Source organism: Acyrthosiphon pisum, chromosome X (assembly GCF_005508785.2).
Source record: "Acyrthosiphon pisum isolate AL4f chromosome X, pea_aphid_22Mar2018_4r6ur, whole genome shotgun sequence".
In the NCBI taxonomy this organism is placed as follows: Eukaryota; Metazoa; Arthropoda; class Insecta; order Hemiptera; family Aphididae; genus Acyrthosiphon; species Acyrthosiphon pisum.
This window is the reverse complement of record NC_042493.1, coordinates 73,806,293-73,831,689: the sequence shown is the minus strand read 5'-3', so window position 1 is coordinate 73,831,689 and position 25,397 is coordinate 73,806,293. Positions and strand designations below refer to the sequence as shown.

General features: G+C 28.5%; 1 protein-coding gene across 1 annotated transcript; it reads left to right on the top strand.

The window, feature by feature from the left end:
• The first annotated feature begins 580 nt into the window (after window positions 1-580).
• On the top strand, window positions 581-24,329 carry LOC100574101 (mitochondrial ornithine transporter 1). Its single transcript, XM_003247044.4, has 2 exons — window positions 581-1,468; window positions 23,073-24,329. The coding sequence occupies exons 1-2, from the start codon at window positions 956-958 to the stop codon at window positions 23,487-23,489; spliced, it is 930 nt and encodes a 309-aa protein (XP_003247092.1). The 5' UTR covers window positions 581-955; the 3' UTR covers window positions 23,490-24,329.
• Window positions 24,330-25,397: the final 1,068 nt, after the last annotated feature.

Genomic DNA, 25,397 nt, shown 5'->3' with positions numbered 1-25,397 from the left:
TAGTATAGTATACATAATCATAATACGAGTTTAATGTGACTCAATGCACTATAAGTTGACATAAACTATTTTTAGTTAATTGTTTAAATAATTTATTTTACCTAATTGTTTATTTATTTACACAAATCTTGTATACTTATATAGAAAATATAAAGGTGAAAAAAAATTATAAATACAGTTAAAAAAAATGACATATATCCTATATCATGAAATGATATGTCGACTTGTTGGGCCTCTAAATAATATGATTGTCCTAGGGCACCAATAATAGTCAACACACCAATAATTAAGTATCATCAACGTGAAAGGATACCAACTCAATATTACCTTGCAACATCTGCAGCCCAATATTTATTTGATTTTAGTCTTTTAGTAACAGCACAGTGTCCAACGCGTGATTCTACTCTGCGCTGAAATCGAAATCAAAATATATGATTTACATTTGTACGCATCGACGATGGATTTGTGGCACTACCTATACTTGATGTAGTCATACGTCGCAGTTGGTAGAATAGTATAAATAATAATATTTATCATGACAACAACAATAATGGAGTTAATCTGGTGTCGAGAGGTCGGATCGCTGTTTTCGCTATCTAATCTCTGGCCCTTGTGTGTAGTTTATGTGAATCAAGAATACAACAGTTGAAAAAAAAATCCTAAAAATAACAATATAACCACGAGCGTATCGGGGCAATCCACACATGTCAACATCAAAAGCAAGACGCGTGACGTTCCAACATTAACATCGTGTGCACAATTTTATTATTATAATATAATATCGAAAATCGAGTCGTCACCGTAATAATATCATTTTCTTCGATTGAACTGACGAGCCAAAGTCTGAGCGAAGCCCACAAATCTAAACAATTCTTAACTGACCAGACGTGTTTATAGAGGCGATCACCGCAATAAACGTCGTAAGCGCCATCGACCCGCAGCGACCGGTCCCGACATGATGAGCCCTGGCGGCGACGCAATGGCGGCAGACGCTATCACCGGATCCGATGGCGCCGGCAGCGGCCTGTCCGACTTGTTGGCCGGTTCACTGGCCGGCGTGGCCGTCGTGCTGGTCGGCCAGCCGCTGGACACGGTCAAGACCAAGCTGCAGACGTTACGAGGCCTTTACTCCGGACCCGCGCAATGTCTGGCGCACACGTACCGGAAGTCCGGTCTGCGTGGCCTGTACGCCGGTTCGTCGCCGGCCATGGTGGCCGGTGTGGCCGAGAACTCGGTGCTGTTCGCGTGCTACGGCCTGTGCCAGCGCGCAGTGGCCGCGGTCACAGGGGCCCGGGACGCCAAGCAGATGGACGCGCTCAGCAACGCGGTGGCCGGATGCGCGGCGTCCGTGTTCTCGTCCGTGGTCCTGTGCCCTGCCGAACTGGTCAAGATCAAGCTGCAAGCGGGTCGTGAGCTGGCTGAATCCCGCGGGCAGCGGTTCCAAGGTTCCGTGTACCGCGTCACCAAGGTAATACATTAGTATATTATACGAATTTAATTTTATTCGCTTGATCGGACGAGCCCGATGGAATTGAATTTGTGTCACCCGCCAGCGTCTGATTTTTCAAATTGTACATCTATTCATTTTTCCAAAGGCGGCCGTGTAATGTAATCGCTGAAAAGTTTGGTGGGTGCCCGGCTGCGTCCGTATCTTTACTTTGTAGTTCTGTACACCTCACCCGTATATTGATTTTTAGAAATATTAAAAACAATTCATACCATAAATGATTTGAATTCAATCTTCTTATCAAATAGTAAATACTTAAAACAAAAATTAGATTGCTAAATCTGAAAAAAAAGTAAGTATATTATTGAATACGATATCAGAATATTCGAAAAATAGACAACTGATTTCGTGAAAATGTAATTTAAGAATCAATTTAAAACAAATGTATGATGTAAATATGTAATGTCCCTATTATATAGAAATAAGTTTTGTATATTTTATTATAAAATATTTTAAATGGAGGTTTCTCGATTCCATATACATTGTAGATAGATAGTGGCAGAAAAATATTAATATTAAATAATAAAATGTATACAGTGTAAAAATGTATATTATTATAGGTAATTCAATATACTATAGTATAATATAAACAAAATAAAATAATACAATTAAAATACTACCTATAATAACCAGTAGGTAACAGAGGTTGTTATTCATTTTATACAATTAAATAAAATTAAGATTTTTTTTAAATAGTGCTATTTTTATGCTAGTTTAATAAAAGTAAATTTATCAATTTTTTTTATTAATAACCCTCGATAAATGTATGTTATAATTTTTTTCCCCTATTGATAATGTTTGTTTATGCTGTATTTATTTGTTTTCAATCCCATAATAATAATATGTATGTTACAAGTAGATTATACGCATACAGATTATACCTTTTTTATAGACACACTCAGAATATTATCCCCATATCTTTTTAAGACGCACTCGAAAGCTCCAAGACAAAATAATAATTAATAAAAAGTTAAGCATAAGTGCAATTTGAAAATATCGAATAATAAGTCGATTAGACACAAAATAGCAGTGAATGATCCTCGTTTGCCAGTGCCAACTACGTGTTAGGGTGTGATTTAACAAATTGTAAGTGGAATTGATAAGAGTTACAGGAATATTAGAAACAACAAATCTAAGATATATTTTTGATAACAAAGCAGTTTCATCTGTATGCCCATCGATTGTTTAAGCTAGAAAATACTTATGATTGAACTAATCAACATCGATTCAAGAAAAAAAAACACTTATATTTTCTACAAACAATAATTTTGTATTGACAGTTTTGTATTGAAAATATGATCTCACAATAATTCCAAATTATAAAACATATTTTGAAAATAAAAATAACATGATCGAATGTATCAGAGGCCCTGGAATGGTGTACGATTTGTAGTGCATAATCTACATTCTGCAGGCCCCTTTTCCTGCACCGATTTAAATGTCGTATATAACTGTCGAAAACGTAGTATTGGCATTTTTATCGAAATTCAGTTAGACATCATATTATTATACTGCAAACATTACGGGGAATCAATGGGTGTCACAAAACAAATGAAAAAATGATTATTTTTGGAATAAATCATTATAAAAAAATATCAGTTAATTCAAAACGTAGTATTTCCAATGAATTAATCTTTGTAAATTAAAGAATAATTTAAACATTCTTAAAAACGTTCTATTGTCTATTGCCCATATTAACCAATATGATATCATTATCAAAGTTAGAACAAAATTAACTATATTGTCAATCTTTTTTTTCCAAAAGGTACTATTTCAACGTTACAGAAAAACGTACTACTTCTCATATTATTCATATTGATATACTGCCAACAAGGTTTCATTAAACTCAAACGCACTATTCCCAAATTTTATGTTTGTAAATGTTTATATTATTGTATTTAAGTAAGTATTATTGACTAAATCATATTTAAAAGTGAGTGGAAAATTACCAACAGTTAAATATAGATAATTTTGATTATTATTAATAATAAACAACTTTTCTAAATATTTATGATAGCAAATCGTACCTGTACATGTTTATGACTAGTTTATAATATATATATAAATTAATGTTTGGTTCTTTGTTTTCTATACACTCAGAAACTACTGAACCGTTTATAATACAAATTTTATCGACAGATTTCTAGAGATTCTAGAAGTGTTTATCCCTAACTTTCAACCCTTAAATTATGTTGCTATAAGGCGGTCCACACAGTCACACTTGAATTTATCATAAATTAAAAACCTTTTTTGGGAAATAGTACGTTCCATTATTTTTCCACAACGTATATCATATTGACCAATTTATTCAAATTGTGTTATTTGTTGGAAATTGTGCGATTTGACATAACTTTATCTTTAAATTTGTAGATTTGTTAACTTTATCAAAATTATAAAAATTATTAACTTTATAGGAAATCTTAAGATATTTTACTAATTTTTTTGATTGTTCATTATTAAATGTACAACATTTAAGACTTTTAAAATACAAGATCATATCTATACTAAAAACATGTGGATTTCATTGAACAATGATTTTCACCCCTCATTAATTAATAGGCCCTGCAGTATGTAAAGTATTACCTATACTATTTATAATGACTTAAATCTAATTTTGTTTTTAATATTTTAGTTCTGACTTATATCTTTAGTTTAGCCAATTGGGTAGATATTCTAATATCTTATGGGTTTTTTTGTTTTTCAATAATCGATTATCGTTTATTTCGATAAAATGGTTATACTATTTTATTATTTCGGTGAAGATTTAAATAAAAATATATTTATGAACTCCCAATTATTTTGATCGAATGACTGGAAATCGGTGGTATCTAATCGAGAACCTTACCATTATACTAGTGCGGATCAGACAATGGTAGATATCGTAAATATCGGTGATCCGGTGTGGTAACTCCGGTCGCTGAAGGGACGGTTCTCGCGTGGATTTTATGAGCTCCTCTCCCGAGCGACATGGTATTTGAAATACAGTAGGTGGTTATGTGGTGTTGTTAGACGATATTGATTAACGAAACTGTCTGACTTAAGACATAAGTATGATTTGACTGATATTCTTAAAAGGATGAATAATTCCCGTGGGGTCATTGTTTAAAAAAAGGTCTACAACATTTAAGTTTTGACTTATATCAAGTTGACTGCTTTTTGAATGCCGATCATCACGGTATTTTAGCAGCAAGTGAGCTGAATTACATCGTTCACATAAAATTGTTTGCAGCCGAACAACCACTACCTATTGGATTGAGAGAAAGCACAATAGTCACTTCAGGCATTTTATTCTGAGTATATAAAATACACTTATTATGAATTGGAATGGAACTGTGCACCACTCGAATTGGAAACCCGATTTAGTTGCTACTATAAATGCTCTGTGAGTATATCGAAAAATGTATCAATGTGAGCTGAGTGACTACTTATAAAAACAAGACTGTAGGTCCAGAAAAAAAATTCTGCTCACTATTGATGAACATAACCGATGACAGAATGTTTTATTCAGTAGGTAACAATTAAAAAATATTCATCGTCCAGGTCTGTTATTTGAATAATTTATAATTATATACCTACATTTAAATTTTAATTATAATTAATTACTACCTATAACGTAGTAATCTGTTCCGTTACCTTTTTTAATATATTACAGCAAATAAACATTTTATAAAAACGTATATTATAATAGACATCGCATTCGTTAAACATACTTTTGTATACTTCAGTCAGGCAAATTGCGAGTTTTAATACAATTTGTATTTAATTGCAAGAATTTATAACATTTTTAAAAATATTTTTTTTATGTATTTAAATAATTAAATACGTTGCATTAAAATGTAAAACATATTTCATGAATAAAACTTACTGTTGACTACACACCACTGCATACACTTATAACATCCACATTAATATTAGGAAATTTCGTATTAAACATTTTAACATATAAACATATTGTATGATTATTTTTTATATACATAACAATTTTGTATTATTTGATGTACATAGGATACCAAAACAATTTGTATTCAAAAGAGAACTTCTTTTGATCAGTGATAGGTACATTAAATGCAATTTTATTTTTTAGTATTATAAATATATTATAACTCTAAGTAATCATTAATTTACCTAACTCTAAAATTTGATACATTTAACATAATAACAAATGGCCAACTGACTATATCCAACTAAAAGGTTGTTAATTAATATTAGGTACATTAACTTAAAATAGAATAATAATTATTAACAACTATAAGATTTTTTTTTTTTAGTCTGCAGAATTATATTAGAAAAACAAACACATATTATGTATATTGTTTTAAAATTGTTCATGAATATAGTTTTGTGATGATGATAGGAAGAAAACAATTTAACATCTGTCCTAAACCGGAAGTTATTCTACAGACTTGGCACTGTTGCCACTTAATCTTAAAACCCATATGTTCGAGTAGTTGAAAAAGAAAAAAGTTCATCAGGAAACACTACGAGACAGTGAATTATGATAAGATTTATGACAAGGTTGACTTCTGAGATAAAAATAAGAACAATTTTTCAAAAATACCTCTGTTCTTTAAAGATGTATTCTTTTAAATTTTAATTCAAAATATACCAAATTAGTGTATAAAAGATTGATAATTATTAAAGAATTTATCTAACGATTGATGCATTGATATCGTTATAATCAGTTACAGTGTTACACAATAGAATTGAACTGAAGCTTCTCGGTTTTGTGTTTAACTAATTTTAAAAAATCATCGTTGTACCAAAAATGTTTATCGTATATTATGATTTATTGAAATTGATGTATTATAAGTACATATCAAATTGTATTTAAAAAAAATACATAATGCGTTTGAAATCGTATTACGATATGATAATATGATGGATCACTAAGTAGGTACAAATTTAATTCAGAGTTTGGGTGTGGTTTTTATAAAAGTAGGTCTTGTATTGTTTCAGCAAAAACATTTTCAGATACTATTGCATTTTAATCGTGAATAACGGTTCTTCCTCGTTCACTTAAACGTCTACCTAGACATAATGTAATCACCAACCACAAGGAAAACTGTTGTCGGTTGCAAACTGTTGACCATAAAGTTTCAACCAAACACAAAGGATTGTTTTAAGAGATTGTCAGTAGACAACGACCAAAAATTAATTAGCTTCTAGTCATTTAATATTATTTTCATGATACTTTAAATTTGTTGTAACATGTGGTATTATTTTGATAGAATTCAAAAAATGTAATTTCTATATTATTCATTTCATAATTGAATGTAGTTAATAAGTAGGTAAAGAATAGTATGGTGAATGGTTTTATTTTACTTATTATTGTTCAATCATAAAAAATAATTATATTCTTGTTTTTCAATTTCAAATACTAAATTAACGATCAAGATAGAAGATTTATATTTATAAATTGATTACAGCAGGGACCCATTTTATTTAAGCCACAAGGCTGATAAATTGAATAGCCCTGTTTCACCATATTAATATTGCAATATTGTATTTTTCCATAAAATCAAATTTACTTTGATATCGAGTAATAAAAGATATTCTCAAACAACTTTTAAAATGTCAACACAAAGGTTTATTAATAATACTATTTTCAATAATATATTATTATAATAATTAGAAAATTCGGGCAGTAATAATAGTAATATTATGATCATAATAAATCAATATTAAAAATATTTATCTTGTAAGTATTTTCTTTGTTGGTTTTTTTTTACTAGCCCTAAGTCTTCAACATTGAAATCACTGTGTATATAAGTGATACCTATACATGTAATAGTAGGTACTTTAGATTTTACATTAATAATATACCACTTGATGAATCTATTAAATTACTGTTGTACTGTTGTATAATTTGTTACACAACAAACATCATAATAAATATTTGTATTACGACACTATTTTGATTAATGTTAATTTGACAAAGTAAATATTTCTCCAAATGTCTGAGACAATTTTAAAAGATATTATATTATGTTTACATACACAATATATTACACAGTTTTATTGTTGCTAAGTTCCATCATATTTCCGTGGGTGCACGCATATAATTATTTTTAATAAAAAAAAAATTATTAAACTAAAAACGAATTTAAATTAAATTCATTAACACTACTCTATACAATCGAATACTATTGTATTAAAATAACATTATGATCAGTTAAATTGTATTATATTATGTTTAAATTAATTATAGCTATAATTATTAAATATAATATTCAAGTACGTTTATGAAGAAAATACAATTTTAATTTTATATAATAAATTGTAATTTTATAAATAGAGAAAATATTTCATTGAAAAAATAATATATTTGGACATCCACAATACATACTTTTTTACAAAATGCTTTTATTTCATAAAATCTATGCTTGCAAATAAATATGATATTATTATGCATATCAATGTAGGTGCTTAAATTCTTTATATCTCTATATTATTTTTTTCGTTACTTTATAACTCAATAATAAAGATTTTAAAAACATTTTTGTGTATATATTTTATATTAATTAATAAACATATTTTTCTTCTGGTATGATTAAAAATTTCAAACTTAGTTAAAGTTTGATCACTGAGTGTGAGGATTAGTTATTTTGTATTGTATTTTATCTGTATCAGTGTATAAAATTCAATTGCATTAGTATTTTATTTTTTAAGTGTTTCTTTATCCAACTAAAATGAATTGCAATGTTTTCTAGAATATTAATATTACATGTACCTACTTTCTATACTAGGTATAATATGTATATACCTACTATTATGAGTGGAATAGATTAATATTATAAACATCATATGTATATGACCATCGAGTACATTTTATTTATTAATACTCAATGGTACGACATATCAATATATCATACACACTACTCAATACATATATAAGCAGTTAAATAGTATAGTGGTTCCATAATATTTATTTTGAAACATATTATTATTAAAATCTACTCGAAAATTAAAAATTATTATGATATTTTAAAACTAGTTTATTTATTAATTATATTAATAATAATGATAATTAAATATTTAATTATTTTTTTACAAAAAACCTAGTTCATTTCTGTTAGCAAAGCACAATTGGTAGACTTTTTACGAAACTGCAAGGTATGGTTTTACACCACATTTTAGTGGTGAGATATTCATTCATAAGTTATAACTATTTTTTTCGTTATGATGGTTATGTTTGTAAGAGTTTTCCCAAGTCTTGTGTTCGTGAAAACAAAGGGATTTAAAAGCTGGTATTCAACATATAATTTCACTTCTGGATTTAATAATAATTGTTATAAAGGATTATAAAATGTGTAAGTATTATAATATTTACTGTGTCTACATAAATAATCTTATTGTGATTTATTTTATTTAGTTCACTTAAACTTTTATAGTTTTCCATGAAACTTCGTTGAATATTTTAGAGCATAGTGTTTATTTTAAACGTTATGTATTTCGAAATAAATTAACGTTTTTCATAATACTTAAACGGGCATAATTGGCTCAGTTTATGAGTTTATTATAAGATTCGTTCCTATTATTTTGTGCAAACACCAGTGGGGCTCATGAATCTCAAATATGTAAGAGCAGTTAAACATTATTTATTTATACAAACTGCAAATATTGTATAGGTAGGTATTTGAATTAAGAGGATGCCACACCCGCCGGGTTGTTGTCTCCGTCTTGTGAAGTTCGTAAAATAGCAAATTTACTTTCAGTTTCACGTTTGATTTTGTTAGTTTTATTATAACAGAGAATTGGCCTATTATTAAACTGTATTAAAGATCACGGTATCATATTTATTATTCTATGTATTGTTTTAGAGGTTTTGTAGATACATCATATTTTTTTTTTTTTTTTTTATTTATTAAACTTTACAATGTGTAAACATATTGCATGTTCTTACAAGGTATTAAATATAATACTGATACGGTTAAAAGAAAGTAATGTTAATAATTGTTGTAATAATAATATAAATTTGAGATAAAATTAATGAGGATAGGTCTGAAAAAAGATAAGATATTGTAGGTATGTAGGTATTATGAGACAGTGTGTGTTAGTATTATGGGGAGATAATGCCTTTAGTTATTAGTGTATTTAAGACTGTGGTAAGGAGGGAAATTAATGGATTAGTTAAAGAGCTTAAATTGGATATGAGTTTTGAAAAGGTATTTGATAATTGTTCTGTGATTTTATTTTGGTTGTTGGTGGCTTCTGCTGCGTGTGATTTGGTTCTGGGTTGAGACTGTTGAAAGTGAGGGTCAGGGTCTTTGATTGGTTGAAACTTTTGAGCAGATTTTTTAACTATAGACTCGTATGCTGGGCATCCTTTGAAGTTTGCGGTGTGGTCTTTGGCGCATAGGGCGCATTTGGCTGGACTATTTCGGTTCTTGGTGCACTCGTTTGTCAGGTGGTTTTCACCACATTTGACACATCGAGCTTCATGGTTGCAGTAATTCTTTGTATGTCCATAGTCTTGGCAATTATGGCATTGCGGTGGGCCACGTCTTTTTTTAATTGGTTTTTCGATTTTCACTATTGTGTTGAGAAGACATGTTATATTATGGATATCATTGTTATAATCTTGCTGATGGATATCCACGAAGAATACTAGAAGTGGGCAGTTGTTCCTGTTTTTGGCACTGGGAATACTCTTGACTGAATGTCCCAGTTCAGTAAGAGCAGAAGTAATATCGGTGAGTAAGGTGGAACTATGTAGATTTTTGATGATGACTCTGTATGTGCGATGGTTTGGGGGGGGTAAACGAATGAAAACAAGCGCTTGTTTCGTGTAAATGATCTATTATTGCATTGTAAGTTCGTTTGTCGGTGGGTTATACAATGAGGTATGACGGAGTTGACTTACAGGTGAAACCATTGGGTCCGGTGATATTTTTTAGAACGGTGTTGAATGCTGAGTAGTTGGATATGTTTTTGATGTGGATAGAAGGGGTCACGGGTTTAGCGTTGTGAACTTTGTGAGGTATACTGTCCGGATCTTCCGTGGTGCCAGTTGAAGGTGTGGTGAGTACTTTGTCTTCATCGGTGTTGAGTATGGCGTAACGGTTCGGGGTGATAAAAACTTTTGTGTTTTTGTCGACTTGACTGGGCGAACTGGTAGATAGGTTTCGCTTCGTTGAATTAGGAGTACGCGGCATGATAATGACGTAATGTTATTGTGACAAATTATGTAATAGCGATAAGATAACGGAACGCAGACGATTACGACGTGCGTGTGTTCATGTTGAACGTTGCGGCCGAACTATCATAATTTTAAAGAAATAGTTACGAGTATTTTAAAATTGTACAACACAGACAATATTGTTTGGTACCTTTAAGTTTGATGATCACAGTCAATTCCCTCTTATATTAAAACCAACGAAACTAAACGTGAACTGCTGAACGTAAATATTTTATAACCTATGTTACATATTTGTGTGACTGATACAATAAATGAGGGCGTAGTGAGACACATAGTACCTATACGATTCATCTATTCTGTGGTGTAACGTTCTATTAAAATATTATACTTGATATAAATTTAAAGAACAACACACTATTATTTTAATGGGTATATTGAGCTACACCCAAGATCGTTTCTAAAAACTTTTACACAAATATTATACTCATCATTGTTTTGAAATATATTAAATTATAATATTCCAACAAAATTGTCCTCTATAACTGAGGTGAGCGAAATGGGACGAATATAACATCTTGATAGCCTCAGCTATGTCAGTATTTTTTTTTTATGTTATAATAAACATTTTTAGTAGACAGTTTTATATGTAGGTATACCTAATGACTTTAGATCCCTAGTCAAAATTAAAAATATTTTTGTAATGCTATATTATATTTTGCACAACATTTGCACCGCACATTGCAGGCTGAAAATTATTGTTGGCCCGTATACAATGTCATTGTCTAACGGGCTTTGAGCTCTGATAATTTTAATACACGTAGGCACCCACTATACCCACCTATAATGTCTCGCGAAATAGTATAATTTAATCCACACTGAGTCTTCCCTGCAATCGCGGCCAGGTCAATTTGACAATGTTTGCCAACAGGCAACAACCCTTTCAGTATAATATAACCCGTAAAATGTACATTAATTAATTCATCAGACACAAATGGGAATTCGGCTTTTCGTTTCTGATGGTAACGGATAATCCTCTCGATATTTTGATCATAGATAAGTAATTATTTTCATCCGGCAAACAACAATAAAGTGTTATCTTTTGATGTAGGTACCTGGTACCTACCATGGCCTAACATAATATGACTGCCATGAACTAAATAACATATAATATTATTATTAATATTCGAAAGCGATAAAAAAATTACTCTATATAATTTAAAAATGAATCTCAACGTGAAATGATGCATTATATAGATTGCACTATAAAATACGAGTACTTATGAACATTTTTTATTTTTTTTTTATCTTTTTTAACAATATTATATTGATTGTAGTGATTCCGCATTCAATACATAGCCAACGATTACATTTTAAAAATATAATGAAAATATGTATGATACACATTGTTTACTAGTACCTGCAATGAATAGTGCTCAATATTTTGTCATTTAAAAAAAATTTAATTTAACTTTTGCGTGGATTCACAAAACTGAAATAGTTATAAATTATATAATTAAGATACCTATAGGTATAATTAGCTGTGTATTATTGGCCATTCACAGAAAAATTGTCATTAAAAATACAAGAATGATTTGAAAATACAAAATGAAATTATACATTCCGTAAAACTATAAAAGTAATCAAAAATCTTAAACATCTGAGTCCTTTAATAATAATATTACATATAGGTAATAGTTTAATAGTTGATGAAACTTTATATATTGAGTAGTAGATGCATTTAACACAAAATATAATTAAAGATTTAAGTATAGGTAGGTATTGCAATTTGTATGACTAATATTCAGTTCTGTTAAACTATTATGAAACATTGAAACATAAAGGTATTTATTTTTGAAATTAACAAAGTATAATTCGTATATTTAACAAACAGTTTGTTGATTCCACCTGTATAACGTATATACTATAATAATATAATATATATTGTTATGTTATATGTACGGGTATTTTAATTTCCGTTTATTAAATTAAGTTCTAAAATTTTAAAGTAAACAATTATCTTTTGTCATTAATGAAAATGTAAGTAAATTAGCCTGTTCAAAGCATGCCTAAGTATTTGATAAAAAAGTTATTGAACTCGATGAAGTATATTGCACACTTATATAACAGAAATTATATAAAAATAAATATAACGCCTACTTTTAGGAAGTGCTCATTAATTACATTAATGAAAATAAAAATAAAATTGATAGAACACCTTTTACTGAGGATTGCTTAACTTAGTCAAGACTTTGAGCACAGAATATTACCGACCATATTTCCCTATTTACGTGATGAAAATGCGTATACAGTGCAAAGACAAGCATTGAATACACATAATAATGATCAGAATTTACATTAAAAAAATCTTAAATACCTTGAACATTGATGCTAACAGGTTATGTCCAAGATTCTGTACTTACTCCATTCCTCTTTGAACTGTATTTAAAATGCATATAAACTATTAAATTATAATTTTTATTCCACGGGTATCAATGGAATTGTAATAATAATAGGTATGTAACAAAAATGTATAGAAAACACCCACACAGCATTTGGAAAATGATAATATTTTGTGAATATTTTGGAGTGCTTGAATAATGAATATTTGACTAATAATATTGTATAAATATTTTATTCTCATAAAATAATAAAATATTGCACAAAAATGTTGACTTAATATTTTTGTTTCCATGAAAATGTTTTTTAAAAAAATATGATTAAAATTTTTTGTTAATGTTTTTTACAAAATATTTTAGAAAAGTGAACTTCTTGGCCAAAAATTATAAATAAAATATTTCCCTATTATTTACGCAACTTTTTCAAATATTTTGACAACTATATTGTTTTCCTGAAAATATTTATGCCATAGTTAAATGCTGTGTGGGCATATTAAGTATAACACAAAATAATATAATATTATGAATTCCTTCACATAGGTTAGACTAGGTAGGTACCTGTTATTGGATATAATTCTTTCAGCATGTTAAATTGTCGTAAACTATTCAAAAAAAAAATAACAAAAATGGTCTTGAATTGATAATATATTTAAAACTAACTAACTACTTAATATCTCTACACTCCGCCAATTTACTTTCAGTATGGTCGGCGAATGGTTCAGTTATAATCCATGCATAAACACGTCTCTATTGGGAACATAAAATTAACTTGGTACATTTTTGCATTTTACAGACTGTGTGAACTTGGAAAATATAATATATTAATATATAATATATTGTACATATAATGCTATTGATGTAATAAAAGGACATCGTCAACTTGTTTGTGTACATTTTTACAATTGAAGGGTGAAAATCCAAAACGTGGTATTGTCAAAATTTCGAAAATCGAGTTAAACATCGATTTATATGAAAAAAAATGTGAGGAATTCGATTTCGATTTTAAAACTGATGTTCAATGCATAACGTGATATTGCCAAATTTAATATCAATGCAAAACGTGGTATTACATGTTCAAATAAAATTGCCCATGTTATTTGTATTGGGGCATACTTGTTATCATTGCAGGACGTGGTATTGCCAATATTACATTTTTCTTCAAAACGTGGTATTGCCGGCAATAATGCGTTTTAAATCAACAAAAATAGAAACAACTTCAAAACGTGATATTGCCATTACCTTTCCAAAACCTGCAATACCACGTTTTGGCCTGTAAACACTTTTTTAAAGTATTAAAACTAAGTTTTAAACTCAAAATAGATTTATTTTGACAACGCCAGTCGTTTTTTTTCATTTTTTACATTTTATTACACCAATTACAATTTTTAATTCATGTCATAGAACGTGATATAGTTTTTCTTAATTTGTGAACATTTTGATTTTTGGCAATACCACGTTTTGGATTTTCGACCTTCAATTTTACTTGACGATAATTGAGGAAAACCATTTACTCGAGAATATATACCGATACACTAAATAATCTTTTTGCACAAACATACCATGAACCTATCAAAAACATTGCGCAAACGGGTTGCACAAATGTGCCTAATGGCCTGCTATGTGTTATGAAAATGTGTACAAACAGTGTGCACCCACCGTAATTTATTCCTATTATTTTCATGATGTATTTTAACTACACACACCCTTTTTCTCTAAACAAATTTGGCCCATGAAATTCCTACAACACTGTTGTGTTTCAAGCATATAAAATATTTTTAGTGGAAAACAAATGCACGTTATAACATGCAGTTTAAAAATAATGATTGGGTTAGATGGTATATGGTTTACATAAAACTAACGTTTAATAATTTTGTAATTTTTAATTTCAAATATTATCACACCCTTGAAAGAATAGTTAAACAACTCAAAAAATACGTTTTTCGAGTTATTACCATCAAAATATGCTGAATTTCATCCTTTATATTTTAGTATGCTTGACATTTTTTGATTTATATAATATTAAAGACAGTATGAGCTCAAATGTCATTATTTCTGCTTTAAATAAAATATAGTTTATTAGTTTCCAGCTGGAATACCGACACTTCATCGATGTGACTTTATATTCTGACCTGACTAATGTTGTTATACACAATATTATTCTAGCCGGAATAAAGTCATATCTCAAAAGTAACAGTTTAACATGGGGAAAATTGTCTTAATTTTATTAATATTGAGTTAGGGTTAGGTTCTTATAATAGGTACTATTGTACCTATTATAAGAATAACTATAGTAGTTTTATCAATATTATAATATTATGTTGTATCAATAAATATTATCTCAAAACTACTACCTACCTAATATATTTTTAAGGTAAAGTAGGTACCTAAAATGTATTAAGTAGTTAAAACATGTAATAATAACAAATATTTAGCAGTCTTATAAAGTATTCGAATACAAGTATTTAAATACTTTTTGAAGTATTTATATGTTATTCTAAATACAATTTTTTTAATGTATTTCTTAAGTATTTTGAATACTTTTTAAAAGTATTTTTAACAAAATTTAAATACTAATTGTATTAAAATACCATAAAGTCCATTTTACTAATTTTAATTTATAGTTTTTCACAAAAAATTGACATCAATAAAAATAATATTGTTTTCGTTGAAAACTAATATTATGTTTTTGTAAGTATAGTAAAAGTAGATAATAATAATTTTTAAAATTAAAAAAATACCACATCAAATTTTATATGGTTTCTGTATTGGAATTTTTTAAGAAAACTGAAAATCTAATAATTTTAAAATAGTTCGATATTAATAGTTAATACCTAAATAATAAATAATAGTATTTTTAATACTTTTTTATTCGAATACTAGTATTAGTACCTTAATGCTTCTTCAAAAGTTATACATTTGAATGTTATAAATAATATTATTATTAAATTAATATATTATTAATAATATAATTAGAACTAATTTTATTTAATTTTATGTAACGTAAATCAAAAAATATTAATTTCCAAGCAGAAATAATTACACAAGTCAAACTGGAACCAGATTTACAATAAAACAAAGGTGAAATATTACTGAAATTGTTATTTGAAGCATATACGAGTAAACTATACAATATTAAGAATAATATAAGAATAAAAAATGATAAATTAATTAAAAATCCTATTTAAAATGACATAATGAAACATTAAAAGTGAATTTCCCAACATTTTGACATTTTGATTTGTGTCACTATTCTTTCAGGGATGCGTCATGTTTAACTTTTTAATCAATATGTACATCATGGAAATACACTTATATAAGCTTATAAGTTATTACTTATCATGAACAAATTTCGTCGAAAACCACCTATATGCTTATATGTTTATTGTACAATTTTTTAATAAAATTACCATATTATGCGCATGGTTGGTTTTAATTCTAAAGAGATTATATAAGTAATCTGGTTAGTAAAGACTTTAAATGTTACACAAACTGTTAATATTTTAATAACTTTACAACAGAATAAGGATTTAATAAGTTTTACACAAAAGTGAGCCAAATACAGAAGTATTTAAGACTTTTTTTGAATGAATATATTTAATATTTAGGTACTAATATTTTTTTTTATTTGCAAACCTACTAAATATCCCTATAATCAAGTGTATATTTTTCGTAGGTCTAGTAGGCAAAAGTTTTAAATCAATAATTATCTGAAATTTTATTTTTAATTTTTTTCCGCAGAAGACTGAATAGGAACGTTATTATAGAAATTGTATTTTTAAAAATTTACCTTTAACCCCCGTATAAATTCATTATATAATCATTTGTAATTTGTGGGTTTAATCAAAGGTACACGAATGAATATTTTACTACTCGACACTCGTATGTAGATCTATAGTTAGCATAATAGGTTTTTGAATAAGTTTTAACTTTAATTGATTGCGTATTGTTAGTATGATAATTTTGAGAACCAATGATTTATAAGTGAAATACTAATAAAAAAAATGCACTTATAGCAAAGACCATTTAGTTTTTATTGTGAACTTTAGATTAAACAGGGGAATTAATAATTCATAGTTTAATGTACTGTATATATGTCTGGGGCACACAGAAACAATAGCCCGACTTGATCCATTTAAGTAATAATAGACTCCAACTGAGAGACAAGTATATACAATCCCCTGGTGATAAACTATTGTACATCAAAGGTTTTTGAGATGAATAACTAAACATTCTGACAGTGCAATTGTGCAGCTATCAGATGTTTGTATTTAATCATATTAATTTTGAATCGTTGAATTATACACGAATGTACATTAAATGTTGATGTATTGATTCATACCAAATTCATCAGATTATATATTATAATATATTTATAGTGATTTAAACATAAATGTTTAAACGAGTTACTTAAGTTAGGTATAGGTACAGTAATATTACATAGGTACTGCATAAACTTTTTAATTAAAATTCTAAAAAGTTCAGAATGAATACCATTTTTCTATGATTCCAATGCAGCCATAGTATTTTAAATTAACAGAAGTAGTCCAACAAACTAATTAAAACATTAATGTAAAACGCCTTTTTAAAAATTCTTATAGATAAATTTTTAAAATTAATACCTAGGTACTAGCCGTAATAAATAAATCAAAATAAATATTTTAATTTTTTTTTTATTATTATGCTTGTTAGAGTAATATTACATTCGTTTTAAGCTTATGGCTTTTAAAATGTTCTATTTTATCATACAATAATAAAACATAATAATTCGAAACAGAGACTATAAAAGTCAAAATACTTTATTTTTCCCAAAATCATACTAGACAATCCTAATATATAGGTACACATGTTCAATTTTAGTCAAACCATTCCAGAAATCAATTTTTGTGTGGTGATATAATAATATGTATACAACAATAAATTTATTTCAAAACATAATTTACGAAACTTACTTACACATTAATAATAAATCATTGTAAAGTGTCGTTTCCCTATTTTATTCACTTGACATAATATTATCATTGAAATTATAAAATAAATGTGACGAATTTATATTAAAAAGTAGGTAGGAAAAACTAAGAATGAAAAAAAAAAGCCAAAACAAATAACAGAAAAAAGTGGACAGTCTACAGACTGGGTGTTTGGATGATAAGTACTCTTCAAGATAGTTGTATTGTGTTTTTAATATAAGTTTGAAACTAATGATAATAATTATATTCAAAAAACTTTTCCTAGTAGGTACGGCTTGGATTACTAAAGTGATTTTTAAATGTTAAGTGATCCCATAAAAGATTTGTGTGTAAAATGTTCTGGATTTTCTTGAATATAAGAACAATTTAATTATATTTAATACATAGGTACAACATTATATACTCGTAATATACAAATACAATGATAAGTATTTTAAAATGAAATGCAAAATTTAAATTTTAAATTTTTTACAAAACAAAATATCGATGTGGAGATTTATGAAACAATAATGAGTGTTAAAATGTATCGTAATTTATTTTTATATTATTATGTGTATGCCCCGACGTGTAATTTTATTCACGTGTCTACCTATATATAGATCGTATTATTTTAAATTAAAAAATAAATACTATTTTAACAAATACTATTTCCACGCTTATTGAATTTATAATATTAAATATCTGTATAAGAATGTTATTAACATTGCAGTCATGCAGAAATAAAATATAAAAATAAATATGTTTTATTCTATTAATTTGCTCAATTATAGTCAAAATTAAGAAATTTCAAATTTGCATTCAATAAAATTATGTGTTTAAATAAAATGTATGTCCTACTGATGCGCAACATTAAATTATATTATGTTTACATTTTTTACTTAAAATCTAAGAAAAATGTTTTTCTAAAACGAATTTTGGCTTATAGTTTTTAAATAATATACTTTAAAAATAAAATAAGGCGATTATTTTAAATATGTTAGTTATGAATCAATTTACATGTTTCTGTTTAACACGCTTTTTTTTATCACATTTGAGTAATTGAGTATTTTAAGAAAAATATAATTTTAAGTAATAAATCGCATCTAGTTAATACATACATTTTTTATGATTAAAATGAAGTTGTCAAAATGCTAAATATTATGTTCGAGTAATTATAATGTTGATGAATGGGTGCGTATTACAATGGTACATATTATTTAATTTTAAAACGACATGGATAAACTATTAATTTTTTGTGAACAGCTACCATGTATACTACCTATGTAGTTACTACCTATCTTGACAAACATTTACTTATTGAATACGCCATATGGATTGAAAAAAAATAACATATGGGTTTATAAGGAAACAAAATCGTTATTAATCGTGAGAACTCAATAGTCATTATTTACCGATAGTAATAGCTCTCATGATTTTCAATCCCGGATTACGTGTACAAAACAAACTATATTCAGAATATTATTTAATTCCCTCTTTAAAAATAATGACGTAAATGACGAGGTCACTCGATCTGTGTGTGTGTGTGTGTGTGTTTTTCTACTATATTTAGTTGCATAACCTACTTAAATCAACACAATATAATATTATAATATTATATAATAACTATAGTAATCAATCTTTTTGAAAAGCCCTGTCTCTCTATACTCTTTGTCTCTTTTCCGAAGGGTTAAAACTTTAAGTCCCCGGTATACGTTCAGCGTTCATAATTTGAAATTATCGAATCCCAGCGGATATAAGTCGAGCCCCGAGGGTAGCTTCTATAGCTAATTTGACCATTCCAGTGAATTTTATTGACCGTAAACAAATTAAGGGGGAGTTTTTGTGTGCTTGCCGTTATTAACATATTAATACCATATTATCAAAGCGTGGGGAAATTAAAGAAGAAAAAAAAAGTCTATCTACATAGCCACATAATATAGGTCGTTAGTTTCCGATAATGACGTGTGTTTCAAAAGTCGGCTAACTGTAAAATATATATTTTTTATTATAAGCACTGCAGTGTGTTAATATTATTTTTCGTTTGTCGTATAATTTCTTAGATTATTAGATAGTTTAAATTTCCGCTTTTATTAAAAATTTTACTGTGGTAAGGTTATTTTCATGATTTCGACACTGAAAAAGAGTCTGAACATTCCATGGACGCTGCAGCATTCCTCTTATGCATCTTCATAGTTTCAGCATTCTATGCGGATAATAATATAATATTTAATTGTAAGATGAAGTTCACGCGTTTTACACATACCTACGTAGATGCCCTTGTTTTGCTATTAATAGTTACCACGTGTCAATCTAGAGCCTGGCTGATACTTGTATAAGATTTATTGTGGCTTTTTCTTTTCTATTTAATTTTAAGGGTCGTACCATTTTTCAATTGTCATCTCGTTTTCATCGAGGTTATAATGCCGTTTTATTTTCCAGTGGTTTTGCCATTTTACTTTGGATGTAAGTTTAATCAAAAAATGCTTTACACTGTGAACAGATTTGTCTGTTAAACCTTAAGCTTAATATTAAATATATAAAATACTTTACAAGACTATGCTCTATACGAGATAACCTATCAGTTACAAATTTTGATATTTCACAACACTGTCTTTAAAATTAATACTAAATAAAAACCATAAAAATACTATCAATACTATTCATTAAATATTCCAAATCAAGAAAGTGTCAAGCTAACTGTCAAATAGATTACAGAAAAACAATGAAATAATAGCACAAGACTTAATTTAAGTATATTATACAACGTAAAAAAATTATTTATGTAAAACAAGTATATTACCATAGTATAATATTCTAAATTTCAAAACTGAATTTTCGGAAACATCAAAAGACCAACAAAGAGGCTGTTTTATTTGTTCGTAAATTATTTACTAATGCAGTGTCAGTTCATTCATGGTCTAAGGAGGCCAAGTTAGATTGCTCTGGAGTCCCCCCCAACCTGTAAAATAAACCATTGTCGACGTCCATGTATAAAAACTGTGACGGTTATCTATTATTTAGTTTTTAACAAAAAAGGAGTTTTGTATAGTACCTTTAACATATTTTATAATTATAAATATTAAGATAATTATGCATTACATCTTATTATTTAGAAAATTGTTTTATGATAGTAATAAATGTATTTGTATACAAGATAATAATTTCATAGGTATAATAATTATTAAAAGGCGGATATACCTAGTTTTAATTTCGTTTAAAAACCGAAGATAAGTTGTATTTTAACACATCTATTTTTTAATCTGATACATAGTTTATTAGATTTAGCTAATATTATTGACTACAAATATTTTATTAGACGTTTAAACTTAATATTATAAACAACTTTCATAATAGATAATGTACTGTTTTATTGTTTATATTTAATTTATTTATAATAATATGCTTTTTTATTCAGTTTCTTTTGAAAATTATAACTTATGTGTAGTTTATATCCTTATTAAATACTATGACTGGTTGTTTAGTTTATTTTTCATTTTGTTTTAATATAAGGTACTTATATAGTACGTTGTTCCAGGTACCTATTATAGTATTAAACTATAAAGTTTTAATAAAAAATTGTTAAAACTTAAAAGTATGTAAATATACTTACATACATAAGTTAACTATTTATAAGCAAAACTGTTTTTAGTTTTCTAAAATAAATTTATATAGCTATCTACCATGAAGATGAAACTGATTAAATAATTTTCCTAAATTAGTTGTTTTTATAATTTAAATACCTAAATGAAAATTGCTGTATTCAAAATTTAATTTGTTTTACTATGTATTTATTTTAAACATAATAAACATTCAAATGTGCTTCTTTATATACCTTATATAGGTACATATTGTATATGACACATTCAATTCTATATCATAAGTTAGGTTAAGTAAATAATTTAAAGAAGTTTATGCTGTCGCAGATGTAATGAATACTTCAAAAAGTATATTTAATAGGAATAATAATACAATTATTCTAATGTTGCTTGTTACAAAAACTTAAAGTCTTAAACACAGCATAATTGCATACAAGATATGTTTTCTGAGTTATTTTGTGTAACACTTAGAATCTAAGTCTTAGATAATCAATTTAAACTAAATTCCTAAATAACCACATAGCTGGTATCTATCCAGGCACACTTTGAAATGCCCGGGAATCTCGAGGTGTGCTAGTGTGTCCGACCCCATTGGGTAAAGTCCAAAGTACTATTTATTGCTTTGTTCAGTCTGGTGTTGTGCGATTTGCGGGTTGTCCAGTGTTCATGTGCAAAGCAAGAACTAGTGTAGAACTCCGGACTTTTTCCAATGCGGTCGAGCACACCTCGAAATACCCAGGAAACTCGGGAATGGTCCAGTAATCGCACTTTTCCGGTAACATATCTAAATAGTGTATACTCGTACAGTTACTACTAACTAACACATTATAATATGGTTTTATCTGCCATTTTTAACCATATAAGAACAGACGGCTAAAATAGTTATTCTATACCAAGGTAGATATATCATTGATGAGTAAAAGAGTACCTGTGAAAAACTCTCAGTCATTTTCGAAGAGATTTTAATATAGGCAATTCTATTATTAAAAAGTTATAACAGTGATTGAGTCAATATAATATTAACAATAAAATATTTTTGTTTAAATAAATAAGGGTTGATCACGTAGCATTTCAATAACAAAACTATGATAAATAATTACATTGTAAATTAAATAAATTTATAAATTCATACATTCTTGGAAAATATGATGTCATTGTTGGATTCGGTAGACATTTAATGATCTAGAAAAATACATTCTGGAAAATATTGCTTTAGGATTTTTTAGATTCCCAGAATACGTCCAGATAAACATATTCCTGAACAATACGCCCCACTGTCCCAGGCACATATGGCTTTAAGATTTTGGCAATATGTATATTATTATTTATATTCTAGAATATTGTAAAGATTTCTCTTATTATGACCACCACCCCCCCCCCCTATCCACCTCAGCCATGACTGTATGACACAAGATACCCGTTTAGTATTAAAAAAAAAAAATATTGTGCCGTTGGAGTTATTCGATTTTCGTGTTTATTTTTGTATAGGACATCGTGAGGCACCATGGCCTTGGAGGTCTATTCCGTGGACTGGAGATGACAGTGGCCCGGGAAATGCCCAGCTACTTTTGCTTCTTCGGAGTGTACGAGGCGGTCCGGGAGGCGCTGAAACCGGCCGGTCGAACCCGTGCCGACTGTGGCCTGCTGGCCACCACGGTGGCCGGAGCCGCGGGCGGTGTACTTCTGTGGACGGTCACGTTCCCAGTGGACGTGGTCAAGTCTCGGATACAGCTGGACGACGCGATGCCCACTCGCGGCTGGACCATGTGCATGTTGCACGTGTACAGGAACGAGGGCATGGTCGCACTATACAGCGGCCTTGCGCCGACGCTCGTCAGGTGCGTTCCGTCGTCCGCCGTGCTGTTCCTCGTCTACGAGTACACCAAAAAGCTGTTCGACACCTAGGTCAGAAGTGCTGAGGTGGCATGGAAGAAGGTCCAGAACACACCTGTCATTGGAGATGGGTTATCAAACTTATCGGACTCTCGAACACCGCTGCAAACTTCGAGAAATTCGAGAAATTCGAAAAGTTTAAAGTTCGATTAAAATTAATATTCGAAATCGAATGCTATTTAAAATCAAACGTTTCAAACAGTTCAAGAAAATTCAAGTTTGATATCGATACTATTATAAAATGTATAATAATACCTACCTATCTATTTTTTACACATTAAATTATGTACCTACCAAGAACGGTAATAATTAATATTATAACATTTTAATAATTAAAATAGGGTATATTTTTTGTTTAAAATTAAAACGGACTTATGAATTAAATAGTCTAAAGGTTGAAAGTTCAAAATGTTAGAAGAATTCGAAAAAAGTTCCAGTAAAAATGGATTTGAGTATGAGTTTGATCTTGAAAAAAACCAAGTTTCAAAAAACCTACCTTTCTAAGAAAAATGACATAAAAAATTACGCCATTCTTACCCTCTTAATTACGCCGTCAATATTAATTATAGATATTATAATGCTATAGTACCTATAATTGTTTTTTTTTACATTTTTAGCAATCTAAGATAAAGCTTATATTTTATATTATTACTGTCTGACTAGTCTGACATCTAGTTATATATTTTTTTTTTTTATGACATATGAAATGCATGTAAATTTCTTGTATTTATCATAGCTGTATTTTTTAGAAAATGTGTGATTTATAAAAATATCCTATACTTTTAAACCTATTACTATTATTATATTAATGTTATATAATTTTTAATTATAATAATATTGAAATCACATTATTACGGTTTTATACATTTATATTATACAAAATGTTTAATTATAATTGTATCATTTTTTTGAAATTTGCTAGATATCCAGATTTTTAAATCGGTGTAACACTAAGGGGACGAATCCATCAACAAACGATTTATTAGAAATCGGACAGATCTATGAGCTGAATAAGCTAGTATAGGTGAGATCATTAAGACATGATGCAACAGTTTTCAGTTTTTTGGTGTCAATAAAGACTCCTTCACCACATAGACTATCACGACTAGCGTCTGGATTCCCATTTGCTTTCACATCTAAATTATGCATACCAAACTAGACCCAACTCGGCATTCATGAAATCCCCGTTTGACCGGGTGTCCGTTAAAATAAATTCGTCATAACTCATAAGACAACAATAAAACAACAAAACAACGTTTGTATGGAGATACGGTATACCAATTTAAACGACAATATTGTATTTAGACACTAAAATAATTATATGAAATAGAAGATTTAGAAATAAGGCTGTGATGACATAAAATACTCAGCCTTAAAATGATAAATGTCAGAAAAAAATAATTTTAAGGATCCCGGTGCCAGTTTTTCAAATTTTCCACAATTCTATAAAATTTGAAAATTCAATTTTATATTTTAGTTGCTACCTCAATTATAAGACTTCTCCACTAATCTACTACCCGATAACTATTTAGGGGTGGTTGATAGGGTGTATTTTATCGAAAAAAATTACTTTATGGGAATAACTCTCAAGCTTTATAGAATTGTCGGATTTCGATAATTTTTTTTTTATTAGAAAGAGGACAATTTTTTACAGGGCGGATTGAACTTCGATTTTTGATCACAATACTAAAAACAAAAAAGAATTAAGAATCAAAAACATGTAAAAATTTGTAAAATTCAAAAGCTTATTATAGAACTCGTAAATAGAAAATTGTAAATCAAAGTTCAATGCGCCCTGTAAGAAGTTTTCCTCTTTCTAACAAAAAAAAAATTATCAAAATCTGATCACTCTACGAGGCGTGAGAGTTTTTCATGTAAAGCATTGTTTTGGAGCAAAAAAACAGGTCGCGCGCAGGCCCC

What these genes read in the sequence shown, in the direction of transcription:
- LOC100574101 (XM_003247044.4), top strand. Translation starts at nt 956, where the DNA reads ATGATGAGCCCTGGCGGCGACGCAATGGCGGCAGACGCTATCACCGGA. An exon ending in CCGTGTACCGCGTCACCAAG is followed by an intron (nt 1,469 to 23,072) that starts GTAATACATTAG and finishes ATTTTTGTATAG; the next exon opens with GACATCGTGAGGCACCATGG.